This window comes from Protomyctophum parallelum, assembly GCF_964188405.1.
Source record: "Protomyctophum parallelum genome assembly, chromosome: 9".
NCBI lineage: Eukaryota > Metazoa > Chordata > Actinopteri > Myctophiformes > Myctophidae > Protomyctophum > Protomyctophum parallelum.
Window position 1 is genome coordinate 4,820,208 of NC_139706.1, and position 15,471 is coordinate 4,835,678.

The 15,471-nt window shown below is 44.1% G+C and overlaps 1 protein-coding gene across 1 annotated transcript in view; it reads right to left on the reverse strand.

Moving 5' to 3' along the window:
- Window positions 1-250: 250 nt before the first annotated feature.
- gjd1b (gap junction protein delta 1b) overlaps window positions 251-15,471 on the reverse strand; it is a gene marked incomplete at both ends in the record, with an annotated part of 52,203 nt that continues 36,982 nt past the window's right edge. Inside the window, 3 exons of the mRNA XM_083772558.1 lie at window positions 251-610; window positions 1,135-1,359; window positions 1,803-2,082. Coding sequence (XP_083628684.1) covers window positions 251-610; window positions 1,135-1,359; window positions 1,803-2,082 — 865 coding nt within the window. The remainder of the gene's footprint in view (window positions 611-1,134; window positions 1,360-1,802; window positions 2,083-15,471) is intronic.

Consider the following 15,471-nt stretch of genomic DNA (forward strand, 5'->3'; position numbering starts at 1 on the left):
CTCTCACACTGTACGTTTCCCCGGTTCTGCTCTTAGCTGGCTTTAGCTCTGCACTCTTCCTGTCAGTCACACGGCCGTAAGATTTGGTCTTTTAATACATTCTGCTTCATTCTATTGCCACACAGCCCCACACCGCCATACAGTTTCTCCTTTTAATAAATACAAACTCTCTCTTTTTTTCCTCTCTCTCGCACATTCATTCCTCGTCTCCTTAATGTCTTCCAAAAACCGTTCCTCTCCCCGTCCTTCCTCAGACGTAGGCCGACTCGCTGGACTGCGTGCGCCCCAGGTTGGGCGGCTGCAGGTGCGATATGTCCTTCTTCCGGATCTCGCAGATGGACTTCCTGCGTGCCTGCACGCCCCGGATGGCCGCCTTGATCTTCCGCCAGCCCAGGTGGTTGAGCTCGGCCAGGTTGAGCACCACGCAGAGGCCGCTCACGGCGAACATGAACACCAGGAACACGGTCTTCTCCGTGGGCCGCGACACGTAGCACTCCACCTCCTTCAGGCACGGGTAGCGGTCGCACTCCACGATGCCCGGCACGGTGAAGCCGTACAGGAAGTACTGGCCCACCAGGAAGCCGATCTCCAGCACGTTGCGGAACACCACCTGTGAATCGGCGCGTGGGGATTTTGACAGCAGCATTTAGATGTTTATAGTTTTAGTCGTTTAGTCTTCTGAAGGTTTTAGTCATCTGAAAAGTTTCACCTACGAGTTTTAGTCGATAGTCAAACAAAAAAAAGGTGGGCCTTGATGTCGTCGTAATGCCTGATTTCACACTTGGTCGCATGCTGAAAATAGCAGATACAAGCTCACAACGCGTCGCGACGCGCCGTGAGCTTGTAGATCTGCTATTTTCAGGCTCATCCAAAAATGACTTTAGTTTTAGCTCTACTGGATCTCTTCTCCACTATAGTCCCTCCCTATAACATTTTAGTCTCATTTTCATTTGTTGACAAAATTGTCACTATATTTAGAGTCATAGCTTTATAGTCACCATATCTTATAGTTTCTAATTCGTTTTTTTATTCCGTTATTTTTTTGTCAGTGGAAAAAAAAAAGGTATACAGTCGACGCACATTATATATAGTTATTATATATTATATACGTTCGGAGGAAATCAAACCACCGACCTGGATGATGTAGAAGCGCGAGATGCCCTCCTGCCGGCGCACCTTGCTCTTGCCGTGCGCGTAGCTGCGCGGCGCGTTGGGGATCTCCTTCACCTCCAGGCAGTCGGCCTCCTCCTTGCCGCACACGCTGCCGTCCCGGCCCCCGCCGTGGTGCTGCACCAGGATGCCGTTGATGTTGCGGAGCTTCCGGGCGCCCTCGCTCCGGCTCTCGTAGCTCTGCTGCAGCTGACATGCGGAGGAGGAGGGTACATACAGAGCAGTGGTTTTCAACCCCATTTCATACCAAGGAACATTATTTTAGTCTGTATTTGAGCCACGGACCGGAGCGCCGTTTGAAGAGAGAGAGCCTCGCAGACCCAAAACTATAAAGAATATTTCGTTGTCGTCGACTAATATCAATGAAAATGAACGAGTTCCACCCCGAGTTAACCCATTTTGACCTGAGATCAGATTCTAAAAAAATGTCTTCTACATCCCGACAGTTTTCTGAAAAAGCTATGTTTCTATGTGCAGTCGTTCTTCGATTTTTCAAAAATAGCAGACCTGACTTGTAGGTCTGCTATTTTTCAACAGCTAATGCATGACATGACGCTAACACCAAAAGGGGTTCACCGCCCCCAAAATGGGTTAATAGTTCTATTATAGTTTTAGCATAACTCTATAGTCACCTGCGGCGGGTAGAGGAAGGAGTAGCTGCTGCGGTCACGCTGCTTGGCCGACTGGTGCACGGAGTAGGTGATGAAGCAGAGGCTGGGCGTGCACACCAGGATGATCTGGAACACCCAGTAGCGGATGTGCGAGATGGGGAAGGCCTTGTCGTAGCACGCCTGGTTGCAGCCCGGCTGCAGCGTGTTACACACGAACATGGTCTGCTCGTCCTCGTACACCGTCTCGCCCACGATGGCCACGATCAGGATGCGGAAGATCACCACTACGGTCAGTAGGATCCTGGAGGGGAGAGAGAGAGACAGAGAGACACAGAGAGAGAGAGAGAGAGGCGTGTCGCATTAGTTTCACCCATTAACACCTGAGGCCGATTCTACCATGCCTATACCAGTAGTTCTCAAATGTTTTTTATTATATATTGTCGCTGTCGGGAGGAAACCACCTAACTCCATTAGTTTTTGCATAAATCAGTGCTATTGAACACCCTTTACGTCTGTGTAAAACATTATTGAATCAATGAAGTATAGTTAAAAGTGCTTTGGACAATTCAATCCTCTTTGGACCCTCAAACTGTCTGCTAAAGCAGCTAACTCCACCACCTCCCTCCCTCTCATGCAAGTGAAGTCATTGACAATATCTAAAGTCACAACACCAACTGTGATGAGGTTGTATTGCTTTGTTTTCAAAATATAAGGTTTCCTGAAAAATAAACATTTTGGAGTTAGGTGGTGTGTTCCCGACAGCAGAGATATGATCGTGGACCCCCCCCCCCCCCCCCCCCCCCCTTCTGGAAATGTTTTGTGCCAGAGACCTGTGAAAATACTGGTACAATGTACCAGCAAAATGTACAGTACCCTACATACACTTTACATATAGATTTAAAATACAGTATCAACTATAGCACAATACAAATTACACACGGTTCATGAGCTTCACTTTGTTATGTTGTGATTGAACTGATTGTTTTGGTTTCATGGCAGGCGTGTACTTTTGTGGGTACGTACATACGTGCATGCCTATGTGTGCGTGCGTACATGCATACTGTAGCCTACATGCATAACTACATACTGTACATACTTATACTGCAAACAAACAAAACCCGATCCAGGAACCACATCACACCAGAACCCGATCCAGGGACCACATCACACCAGAACCCGATCCAGGGACCACATCACACCAGAACCCGATCCAGGGACCACATCACACCAGAACCCGATCCAGGGACCACATCACACCAGAACCCGATCCAGGGACCACATCACACCAGAACCCGATCCAGGAACCACATCACACCAGAACCCGATCCAGGGACCACATCACACCAGAACCCGATCCAGGAACCACATCACACCAGAACCCGATCCAGGGACCACATCACACCAGAACCCGATCCAGGGACCACATCACACCAGAACCCGATCCAGGGACCACATCACACCAGAACCCGATCCAGGAACCACATCACACCAGAACCCGATCCAGGAACCACATCACACCAGAACCCGATCCAGGGACCACATCACACCAGAACCCGATCCAGGAACCACATCACACCAGAACCCGATCCAGGAACCACATCACACCAGAACCCGATCCAGGGACCACATCACACCAGAACCCGATCCAGGAACCACATCACACCAGAACCCGATCCAGGGACCACATCACACCAGAACCCGATCCAGGAACCACATCACACCAGAATAGACTTCAGAATACTAACCATTACATACAAAGGCCTCAACAACCATGATCCCCGTTACCTCTCTGAACTCATTCAACGCCATGTTCCCTCAGGTCGGGCAATGCCAACCTCCTGGACATCACCAAGACAAACAAGCAAAGCTGGGGTGACAGGGCCTTCTCGGTGGCCGCCCCCGTACTGAGGAACTCACTCATTTAGCCCACCGCCCTGCAGGCTAAATGGTAAATGGTGCATTTATAGCGCTTTTATTCGAAGCGCATATACTGTATATTGTGCATTACGTTCATCCATTTACTCATGAAGAATGCAGTTGGAAATAACAAGATGTTTCTACTTTGTATTATCTTCAGCTCTATATCCATCACTAAAACAGAACAAAAAACAATTGGCATTGATGGTTTGTGTGCCAATGTTCCCGTGGGGAAATGTTTTTGTCTCATGAGTGCTCAGCTTCTATTAAGGGGGGGGGGGGGGGGGGGGGGGATGCGTTCATTGCGAATGCAGTAAGCACTAACTATGAGACCCTGCAGATCATGTCTGTGTGTGTGTCTGTGTCTGTCCCGCTGTGACACCACCCGCCCGCCACCAGAGGGCGCAGCTGTAGCACACACACCCACACACACACACAGGGCGCAGCTGTAGCACACACACACACACACACACACACACAACCATACACACACACGAGCTGCGTTCGCTTCCCGCGTTTGCGCGTCTTACTTGTATAGTAAAAGGATAGGTAGATACTCCACAATACTCCTTTTTTAATGAGCCAGTAGGATCCTGGACGGGAGAGATGGCACATAATATATTTATTGTTGGATGAAAGGACTCCTTTTATCCAACAATAGATGTTATGTGCCATTGTCAATTTTAAGGTGCACAACTGTGACAACACACACACAGCGGAAAGGGGCTCATTAAAAACTACAATTTGACCCTCAGTGACAGTGATACGTTGTGAGACTACTAGCGACACAATGCACAATCTATGTAAAGCGTCTTGGATAAAGCTGCTATATGAATGCACCGTTTACCATTTTACTCCCAGTTAATATCGACCCTCACCACGTTTAAAACCACACTCAAGTAGCTATAGAAAAGTGCTATATAAATCGTATGTATTATTTTTGATTATTATTACACACATGCTTTCATCAATTATACACACATCACACAGTAGGCCTACATAGGAGGAAAATATCCTTTTCCTCCTTGGTATAGGATACCAAGGAGGAAAAGGTAAACAGTGGGCTGTTGTTGCATCGCATGAAGCATAACTGATGCGGGAGACATGTGAAAAAACAGACGTCCAATGCAGGATACAGATTTGGATGACAAAACGCAGACTTAAAGGCTTAGAGGAGAAATCTAAAATGAAAATCACAGCTGACGAGACACAGAGAGATGTGTAACCAGGGCAGAATGGATAAGAGAGAGACGGTGTGACGGGCTTTACATCACCCTGAGGTGATCGCTTCCATTGATAAGGACCACAGAAGAAGACCACTGAGGCGCCGAATGCCATTTCTGCCAGTTTGTGCTGTGGTGGTGGAAAAAGTAGCCTACATTTTTTTTTAACTTTAAGTAAAAGTATCAATACTGCAATGTAGAAATACTCTGTTACAAGTAAAGGTCTGGAGTAAAAGTACAGCAGTATTGGTATCAAAATGTACTTAGCCAACAGCAGAAAGTACTCATTATGCAGAAAGTTTTCAAATGTATGAAATGTATAACAATTCTTCAGCTCTATAAGCTTACAATGCATCGTGATGTGACACATTGTAAGTTTGCGTCAAACATTTATAATACATCTTCAAATATAGAGAAAATAGCAGATTGTGTGGGTTTTGAAATAGGCTTTGAGTGGTTAATTCACAATATATTTTTGTATACGTTTGGGTCCCGAGAGTACATTCTTAATTATATAAGCATCTTATTTTTTTTTTATAAAGTATATTTATTGGTCAAGACAAACAGACATTACACAACAAGAACATAATAACAAAGAAAAGAAAAGAAAAGAAAAACAGCTCAGGCACAACACTATTATAAATAAAAAGATTGAATATACAAAGACATGACAAGGACAATGAACCATAATGACAAGTGTTTTTTGAATTTTGATAGACTCCCAATCAGGGAATACATCCATACAGTACATTAATACATATATTAAAAAGGCAGACAATAGTTATCATAGCATAGGCACCAAATCATGACAACAAGAGCAGACGACAAAGCAGAGCACCCACTAGGGAAGAATGCTGGCATATAAGACATCTAAGGTTGGTACGGAAAACCTCCAAGTATTGTGGCACACACACACACACACATGTCGTATATGGGCGCCCAGACAACAGACAGTAAAGGCATATTTGTAAGACACAGAATATAGAATAAGTGATAGATAGCCACACATGATTTGGCAATAGCAAGACAGAGTACTATGTTGACCAAGTGTAACCGGAGTGGGCCCATCTGGCTGGGCCCTGACATTCAGTGGACCCCCACCCTTTCCCCGTGGAGAGTGCAATTACAAAGCTTTGACTAATGTCTTAGTATGTTTCTGGTTTAATCATGTCATACATATATAGAGAAACACCTGTATTTACATCCACAAACAATGGTATGATAAGTCATGTATTTCATAGTTGCAATAATGGGAGTTGTGGGATAGATGTAGATACATTTAGTTCCATGTTAAAGTGTGGACCTAATCTTGAGGTATGACTAGTAAGCGATACTAGGGGCCTGCTGGCATCCTGTCCAGACAGAGGTCATATAGGTTAGGGAGCCATGCAGGAGAAGCCTAAAGGACAAAGGCGCTATTGATGATCACATCTGACTTTCATTTGGGTGTTAAGCACATACACATCCTGGACACACCTTTTAGCTGATTACTGGTCGAGCTATGTATGTGCACGCACGTGCACGGGGTTGGTGCATGCGGGCATAGCCCCCAATGTATATATGAGCTTGGGGGACAAAGAGAACCCCACTTGAAGGATTCATCTCGCCTTGAGAAGTCACTATTCGGCTAATCTGCAATAAATGAAGGTATTGGAAACAAAGAGATGCGTGGACCTCCGTTCTTTTAAACCTGCACTGCAATATTCTCCACCATATCGACATCAATAAACAACAAAACTGGCGAGCTAGCCAGGAGGACGCTTTCAGCCTGTTATTTTTAATTTTTTTGGGGGGAATTCGGTAAGTGATATTTGCATATTTGCATATACTTACTTACGGCTTCCATGAACAGGTTAACGGAAAGAACCTATTGGGTTTGGCGTCGGTTGTAATGGTGGGAAATATTACAGTTGTTGTGCAGACAGTGAGGATCCATGTACTTTATTTATAGGAATTGCGATTGCTATGAATAAAGTAAATTAATATAAAATTGTAAAACTAAATGAAAGTGAAATTTAAGTAAATTAAATTAAAGTGAAGCTAAATGAAATTGAATAAAAGTGAAATGGAATGAAATGAAATAACAACAAAAAAAAAAAAAAAAAAAACTAAAATAAAAAATGAAAACTATAAAAGGGGTGAAGGGGGGGCTGCGCGTGAACATGCATGCCCAGGGTTTTTTTTTTAACAGATTTGGGTGCGATATTGCGCCGACAGGAGTTTTTTATGGCGAGAGCTGAAGTCGATTAATTCCATTTACATCGTGCGGTGCGTGTCTGCGGCAGACCTGTTGTGGTTATGCAAATCTAATCTGGGGACTACACCCTATCATCCGAAAAAAGATTTGCTGGAACGTGTTGAGTGCGTCATGCCATGTGACTTTTATACATTCATTGTACAGTTTATTTGGGTTTCTTTATGATGGCCGCATCATTCTGATGCGTTATGCTTGTGATGAATGAATGATGCGTGTAGGGCCATGTGGTTGTTAATGTTGGAATGTATTTTGAACTGTTTCATATATGCTGTACAAATGAATTGATGTGGCATTTGGCGATGGTTGCATGCAGTGACGGCCATAAGCTCAGTATTGCGTTGTTGTAATGCTGGGGACGTGGGAGTGCGTCTTGATAATTGAACGATTATACAAGATAATCGTGGGGGGGGATTCCGTTCTAAAAAACCGATGACAAATAGCTAATGGATGTCGGCAGAACGGCGCGCGGGAGATCAATGTATTTTCAAATGTTAAGACTAAATATGAAGGTTGGATGCCTCTTGGTGGACGAGTGTGAATTTGGCAAGTCCACGACTGGAGGTCCGCTTGCTGCGGGTCCCGTGATGATGGCTGGGAGTAGCGTCTGTAATTGCCGTGGCCTCGGTTGAAGACGCGTGAGGGGGCGCCGGTGGTATTTGCATGTTTGCGTGTGTCTATTAATAATATATTTGACGGCGATTGGGTAGCATAAGGCTATGGAGAAGCTTTGATTCTCACTTGTGTGGAAAATGTCCCGATAATATGAATATGTAGGCAGGTAACGTGAGCGCCTTGGGGGTACATATATGGAGGTACCAGATAATTATGGATGTGATGATACTAGTTGAATTGAATTGAAATTGCAGTGGTAGGATGGGATAGGATGTTTTATGTTGTGTGGTGTCAAATGTGTGACCAGGTCTGTCTGTCTGTTGGGGTGTGTGGTCTGTCTACTTTGTCTGTGTGTGCGTGAGGGTGGATCGGTGGCTACGACTCCTGTCAGCCTCTGTTGCCGCCGATAATGGTGTTGTTTTCATATTTGGGATACTTGTATATATTAGGCTGTTCAGCAAGTATGTTTTGTTGTGTTATGAATCTTGGAGCGTATGTCGGGATCCTTGTATTACACAGCGAGTGGTTCGCACGGCCGTGTCCCTTTGTCTCTCTTTTTTTTTTTTTTTTTTTTTTTTTTTTTTTTTTCCTTCTCTCTTTCTTTTTTTAGGTATGATTTTAGTTTTGTTTTGTTTATATCCCTCCCTGTCGTTTAATATGGTTGAGGTGGTGGTATGCTGCGACTGTTGATCATATGGTTGATGGTTGTTATATTAAATAGGGGCTGGTGGATTGAATATTAGCCTGGAGGGGCAGCTCTGTGCGCTTCTCTGTGCGTCTATCCCTCCGGCCGATGGGATATATGATCCACACGCACTCTGCAGTGGGAAGTAGAAGTACTCGATTACTTGTTGCTGCATGCATGTGTGTGCTGCTGCTCCTCCCTGCCCGCTCTCCTTAGTATTGAGGGGGGTGGGGCGGGGGTGGGGGGCCTGTCCTTCCCAACTATGGCAACACATGGCGTTGAGGGTGTATGTGGCAGAGCGCTGCGGGGATATGCTTTGCCTGCGTGATAATTAAAACATGTTCCACACGTTTTAAAAGGGGGATGGTATATTGAGGGTATATTGAGTTTGGTTGGAACATCTATAATAATAATAATAATAATAATAATAATAACAATAATAATAATAATAATAATGATAAAAATAATAATAATAATCTGTATACACGTATAAGGGAACAACATAATGAAACAGGGAATAATAAGAAAAATTGTGGTGTCATTTTGAATCAACTTTGTGAGGGCTTATGTGGTTGAGTGAAGTGTCTAAAGAAGTGGAAAATTAATACTAATGACACTATTTTTGTATTTTTAGAAGAAAGAAAGCTGGATGCAGATCCAGAGCAGAAAAAGATCTCCGGTGATTTGAGGACTGTATGCTGCAACATAAAAAGAACCATATTAAACCTTTTTGGAAGTTTAGTAAACCACATAACCTACATCACATGTTAAAGTTGAATAGACCCATAAAATAGAGTATCGATAACAAACAGTGTCGTGGTTGGTTGTTTATTGTACTGATTCAGTGTTCAGGGTGCCTTTGGTGTTAATTATGAGTCTAAGGACTGCTGAAAAAGGGACACAAACGTCCATCAACGGAGCGGGCTGGCTGGATCTTTATGATAGAACTGTTCTAGCCCCGCTCGGAGAAGATGAAACACCAGGAATTTATGTGAATAGGGTTCAACGGTGTTGGCTAAGTAACACAGGGGGAGACAGCTTAAACCTGAGTGTATTAGAACAGATGCTTATTTGGGATAAAATTGAAGAGGGTTTGCCATGGCCCTTGCAAAAAACAATGCGAACAATTAGGGATCTGGATAGCCGCCTTACAAGCACAGAGTATTCAGGGCATATTGTGGAATCGGTCGGTAGATACCGCGAAGAAATTCGTGAACAGAAAGACCAGGAAAATGCAGGATTATACGTTTTACAACGTACCCGTTGTATTGCACAAATAGGGGCGGTGGCCGTGGACCGCCTGATCCCCTATTTTGGCCAGGCCGTGACCTTGCCACCTGGGGCTAGGTCGCCCGAACAAGACGCGCAATTTTCTGTACCTGGGGTGGAGCCGTGGTGGATGGTGAAGCGATATGAGCGTAAGAGCCTCGGGAACCGTAAGGATGGTGGACCGTGAGGGCATAGCTATTTTGCTTCCCATGTGTGAGAGAGGACGTGGCAGAGTGTGTAACTGAGTCAAGGGGGGTCATTCTCCCTTTGTAGTGGAAGAAACATAACACTTATACTTGTCCTATGTGTGATGTGAATGTTTGTGGCATGTAATTTCCTCATTTAAAAAGGCATAGCGACGGTAGACGGTAGTCTACTGTTAACATTTTTTATTTTGGTGGTGGATAATAATCTGGTACACCTATACGGTGTCAGAAGAAACAGCAATGTTTGCCAGGTTATATGAAGCTTGAATTGGGTAGAATGAGCCAGGGGTTAAGTGGGAAAATTGCAAGCCTGTGTGAGTGAAATCATGAGGTGATGAAAATAATGTATGTGTGAGTGAACAAATTAATGAATGTCTGAATGAACTTTATAATACTTATAATACTTACAATACTTACAATACTTACAATACTTACTTGGGGACCTTGTGTCCTGTCCGTATCTTATATACCACTAGGTTTAGAAGACCCATTGTGAGCTCAGAGCAGTGTTTGAGGATCGTTGCTCTAAGGGAGTGAGGAGTGACGGGAGGAGTCTGATGTCAAAAGCAGATCATAAGAACTCTGCTGAGGGGAGAAGGTATCTTGGTGTGAATTTGAACAATTATCGGTTTTGGTCAGGGTGCCCTCTGTGTGTGTGTAGCGTGGTGAAAGCGGCGGCGGACGCAGCGCTACATTTTACATATAGTGATCATGGGATTCGCAACCCTGTGGTCTGGCCCGCTGACTATATAGCTAGTAGCATGACTGAAGGGATTGTATCTCCAGGAAGTGGAGTATCAGCCGAGGGATGATCAACCAAGGTTGACCACTTTCGGGGTTAAAACAATCTGCCCTTCAGCGTAACCGCCAATCCTGCCCTATCATACAGGAGTTTGTTGATATGACATCAGTGAATTATTAGGTAGTTCAGTGAGAGTAGGGGGGCCTGCATGCTTCCCTTTTAATAGGTGTGGAAGGGAGAGGAGTCCGTCTACACCAGTGATCTCCAGGTTCCAGAGGAGGTCGACAGGTGACATCTGGCAGTGCCGACAGGAAGACGGAATCATCCCAAGAGGACCGAGAGTCCAGGGGGGTGTCTCTACAGGCAGCTGTCTACGCAACGTGAGGGAGGGGCTTCTAAGATCAGCTTCTACCGAGAGGAGAGCCAAACAGCAGGTGACCTTCACAGCTGCTGCAGCGTTCACTGCAGGAAGGTGTCGGGAAAGAATGCTATTCTGTGGCTAGGGCCTCTGGGCTCATGCTACGAGAAGGAGAAGAAGAGAGTTTCAATGCTATTTGCTTTCATGATTGACATGATTGTACAATAAGCTATCCATCAGAGCCTTGTGATTGCTCAAGAAGAGAGTCTACTGTCTACGACAGGGCAGCTGTGGTTCACTTGTGCTGAAGCAGATGGTGACAAACTGTCTGCTCTGTATCTACAGATCTGAAAACTATTCTAGCTCTGAGAATCAAGAAAGATTTTCCAAGCGTTGTTAGTCTGTAGGCGAAAAAAAGAAATGTGGGAATCATTTCCTACCGCGTGTCTGAACGTCTTGAACAATTTGTGTCATGGAGAAAAAGAAGAAATCGTGGTTCATCTGAATTGTGATTAATGTTGAGAAATCGTTGTTTCAATGAATGTTGAAAGATGTATGTTTTCATGTCTGTTGTTTTTTGTGATGATACAGGTCAAATATCTTTAACAAAGTACTGAAACAACTACTTTTAGGGATGTTGGTTTTCAGCTTGTCAGTACACTCAGCTGCGAGGCCAGCTAATGAGACAGGCCGTCTCTCGGATGGAGTGAGAGAAGTATTTTCACATGTACAGACTGGATGTGTACTCAGGGGACCCCAACCCCACATGGTAATAGAGGATAATAGATTATTGCTATAAACAATCGGGTTTAATACTGAACACTATTGGCATAGTTATACAATGAAGGAGAGCTGTAGGACACTCAGAGAATGAGGGGTTAATATGGCCCCATGAAAGAAGCCCCGCCCACGCTGGGCCGATGTGTACAGGTCACAGGTCAGTGGGGGTGGAAGAATGGCAGGAAACCGCTGTCATTGGAGACATTTCAACTGAGATGTTTTCATTTCATTTGTGTGTTTCAGTACATATTAATAATATTGGCAATAACAGTAATATTCGGTGAGGTGCATGTTTGTCAATTAGTTATATTGTTTTCAGGTATTATGTGTTGAGTTATTGTTTGATCTTTATTTGTTTGTTTTATTATTTGTGACAGGTTTTGAGTGTCAACTTTTCATTTACAGGTATTTGAAGTCAGTCAATATAGGAATTTGATTTGGTTTAAATAGGGTTTCAGGTATATGAGGAAGTTCAGTTCTGGGTTAACACATGGTTCAGTTTCAAATCTATCTACAAAGGGTTTGTCTGTTCTAATTGTTATGCAATTTAGGTAGTTAACAAGACGCTCCTGTATCAAGGGGGGTCCGAAATTAAGGTGTGCCTATCACGTCAAACTAAGGTTTAATGATTACATTTGAAAAAAGGCAGGTGATGAATTCTGATGATGTAAGTGTGTATATCTGTTTATGCGATCAGAAATTCTGCCCTGCTCAGTCTGTTAATACAGCATGAACTACTGTTGCTCTATCTTTTCTACTAAATCTATCCCTCTATCTTTCTGAGGAAACGGTTGTCTATATTTGAAACTGGATTTTGGGCGTTTAACATAGGGGTTTTCTACATGTTTTTATATGTGCGCCGTATGTGTCATTTGATACTGTGCATGGTATGATTGGTTCATGTTCAGTCTGAATGATAAACATGTAGTATGGGTCAAGTTAAATAATAGCTCATGTAAGGTTAATAATGTTAATGTGTTTTTATCGGCTTATACTGTCAGAAGTTGATGTAGTTTATGAGTAAGGTCAATGATAGTATTGTTCGAGTAATAGTTTGCTATAGTGTGTTCAGGTATGCTTGGGTTGGTCTGTGTTTTTTGCTTATTCTTTATTTTACCTTTTGAATCATCCTTATTTTATTTTGTGTAATAGGTTTTTGTCTCTCCAGGGGGGTCAGGTGGAAAAGAGGATTTGTGTGGTTCATTGGACGGGGGTCTGAAAAATCATTTTATCACTTTTATCACCATTGATGTTTAATTCGTAGCTCGTCTGGGCACCTCTAATTGTTCTGACGCTAATTAGCGTCAGAGGGGGGTCCTGTCGTATATGGGCGCCCAGACAACAGACAGTAAAGGCATATTTGTAAGACACAGAATATAGAATAAGTGATAGATAGCCACACATGATTTGGCAATAGCAAGACAGAGTACTATGTTGACCAAGTGTAACCGGAGTGGGCCCATCTGGCTGGGCCCTGACATTCAGTGGACCCCCACCCTTTCCCCGTGGAGAGTGCAATTACAAAGCTTTGACTAATGTCTTAGTATGTTTCTGGTTTAATCATGTCATACATATATAGAGAAACACCTGTATTTACATCCACAAACAATGGTATGATAAGTCATGTATTTCATAGTTGCAATAATGGGAGTTGTGGGATAGATGTAGATACATTTAGTTCCATGTTAAAGTGTGGACCTAATCTTGAGGTATGACTAGTAAGCGATACTAGGGGCCTGCTGGCATCCTGTCCAGACAGAGGTCATATAGGTTAGGGAGCCATGCAGGAGAAGCCTAAAGGACAAAGGCGCTATTGATGATCACATCTGACTTTCATTTGGGTGTTAAGCACATACACATCCTGGACACACCTTTTAGCTGATTACTGGTCGAGCTATGTATGTGCACGCACGTGCACGGGGTTGGTGCATGCGGGCATAGCCCCCAATGTATATATGAGCTTGGGGGACAAAGAGAACCCCACTTGAAGGATTCATCTCGCCTTGAGAAGTCACTATTCGGCTAATCTGCAATAAATGAAGGTATTGGAAACAAAGAGATGCGTGGACCTCCGTTCTTTTAAACCTGCACTGCAATATTCTCCACCATATCGACATCAATAAACAACACACACACACACACACACACACACACACACACACACACACACACACACACACACACACACACACACACACACACACACACACACACACACACACACACACACACACACACACACACACACACACACACACACGCTGTTATCCACACACACACGCTGTTATCCATTCACCACACACAATCCCACACCACCTTAATCAATTCTCTCTCTTTATTTCACATTCTCTTTCGTATAGCCTACTCTCTCTGTCACTCTTCTTTCTTTTCCAGTCGCCTAGTATCCCCTAGCAACAGATGGGCTTCAATGTATCTTGTTTGCAGTTTAGGAGCTATTTCTGTGTTATGCGAGTATGATTATGAGTATTTGTGGTTGTAGTGGCGTCACTCAGGAGTCGTGTGCGTGGGTCTCCATGCTTATTCAAGCATGATGTGCTTGGAGGTGCTGACTGAGAGACTTCTCTAAACTACAAGGCACATGAGCGCACACCTACTGTGTCTGTGTAGGTTTGCGTGTGTCCTTGCGTGTCTGTGTGTGTGCGTGTGTGCGTGCGTGCGTGCGCACATTTTCTTCTTTCTAATCTTCCAGACACTTGTCCTCAAACAATCCCACTTTGCTCTCTCTCTCTCTCTCTCTCTCTCTCCCTCTCTCTCTCTCCACCTCTCATTCATTTTTCAGACCTCTGTGCAAGTGGCTCGTATAGTCTGCATACTTTCACAGTGTGAGAGTTTCACTCTCCTAGTTTTTAAAGGAACCCCCCTCGAGGAACCCAGAGGGTACCTGGACCCCACTTTTTTTTTTAAAGATTCGTTTTTGGCTTTTGTGCCTTTATTGATATAGTTATATGAAGACGGACAGGAAAGAGGGAGAGAGAGAAGGGAAGAGACATGCCGCAAAGGTCGTCATGAATGGGACTCGAACGGGTCAGGCCAGATCCTATATGTGGCATGATGCGCCGGGACCGCTAGGCCAGAGGGAGCCCCAACCTGGACCCCCACTGTTGGACAGTATATACAGTACCAGTTTTTAAAGTCGGAGACCCCCTTGCAGGGGGACTTGAGGGGGTTCCAGGGGTCCCCGGCCAAATGGAAACAAAAGGCCTGTAACTACAGTGGATATGAGGCTCCCAGAGATGAGAAATATCAAATGGCGACCCCTGAAATAAAAGACGTTGAGATTCAAAATAGCCGATCAACAAGCTCACAGTGCGATATTTTGTGAGCATAATGGGTATTTTCACCACATTTCTTTTCTTTGCATTTGCATTTATATCAACATTTTGCATTGTTATTAAAAAAAGAGAATGCACTTTTGAATGCATTAACAGCAGTACTTTAACTCTGTACCCTGACAAAGCCAGGGTACAGCTAGTACTTTGCCCAGCACCTCTAAGAGCTGACAGAGATCACAGAGTTCCACATGGTTCTTACTGTACATAGGATCAAGCTGTGACTAACGAGCACACAGCCGTACACATAAATATATTATGATGAATAGCCATCATTACCTCATGGGAACA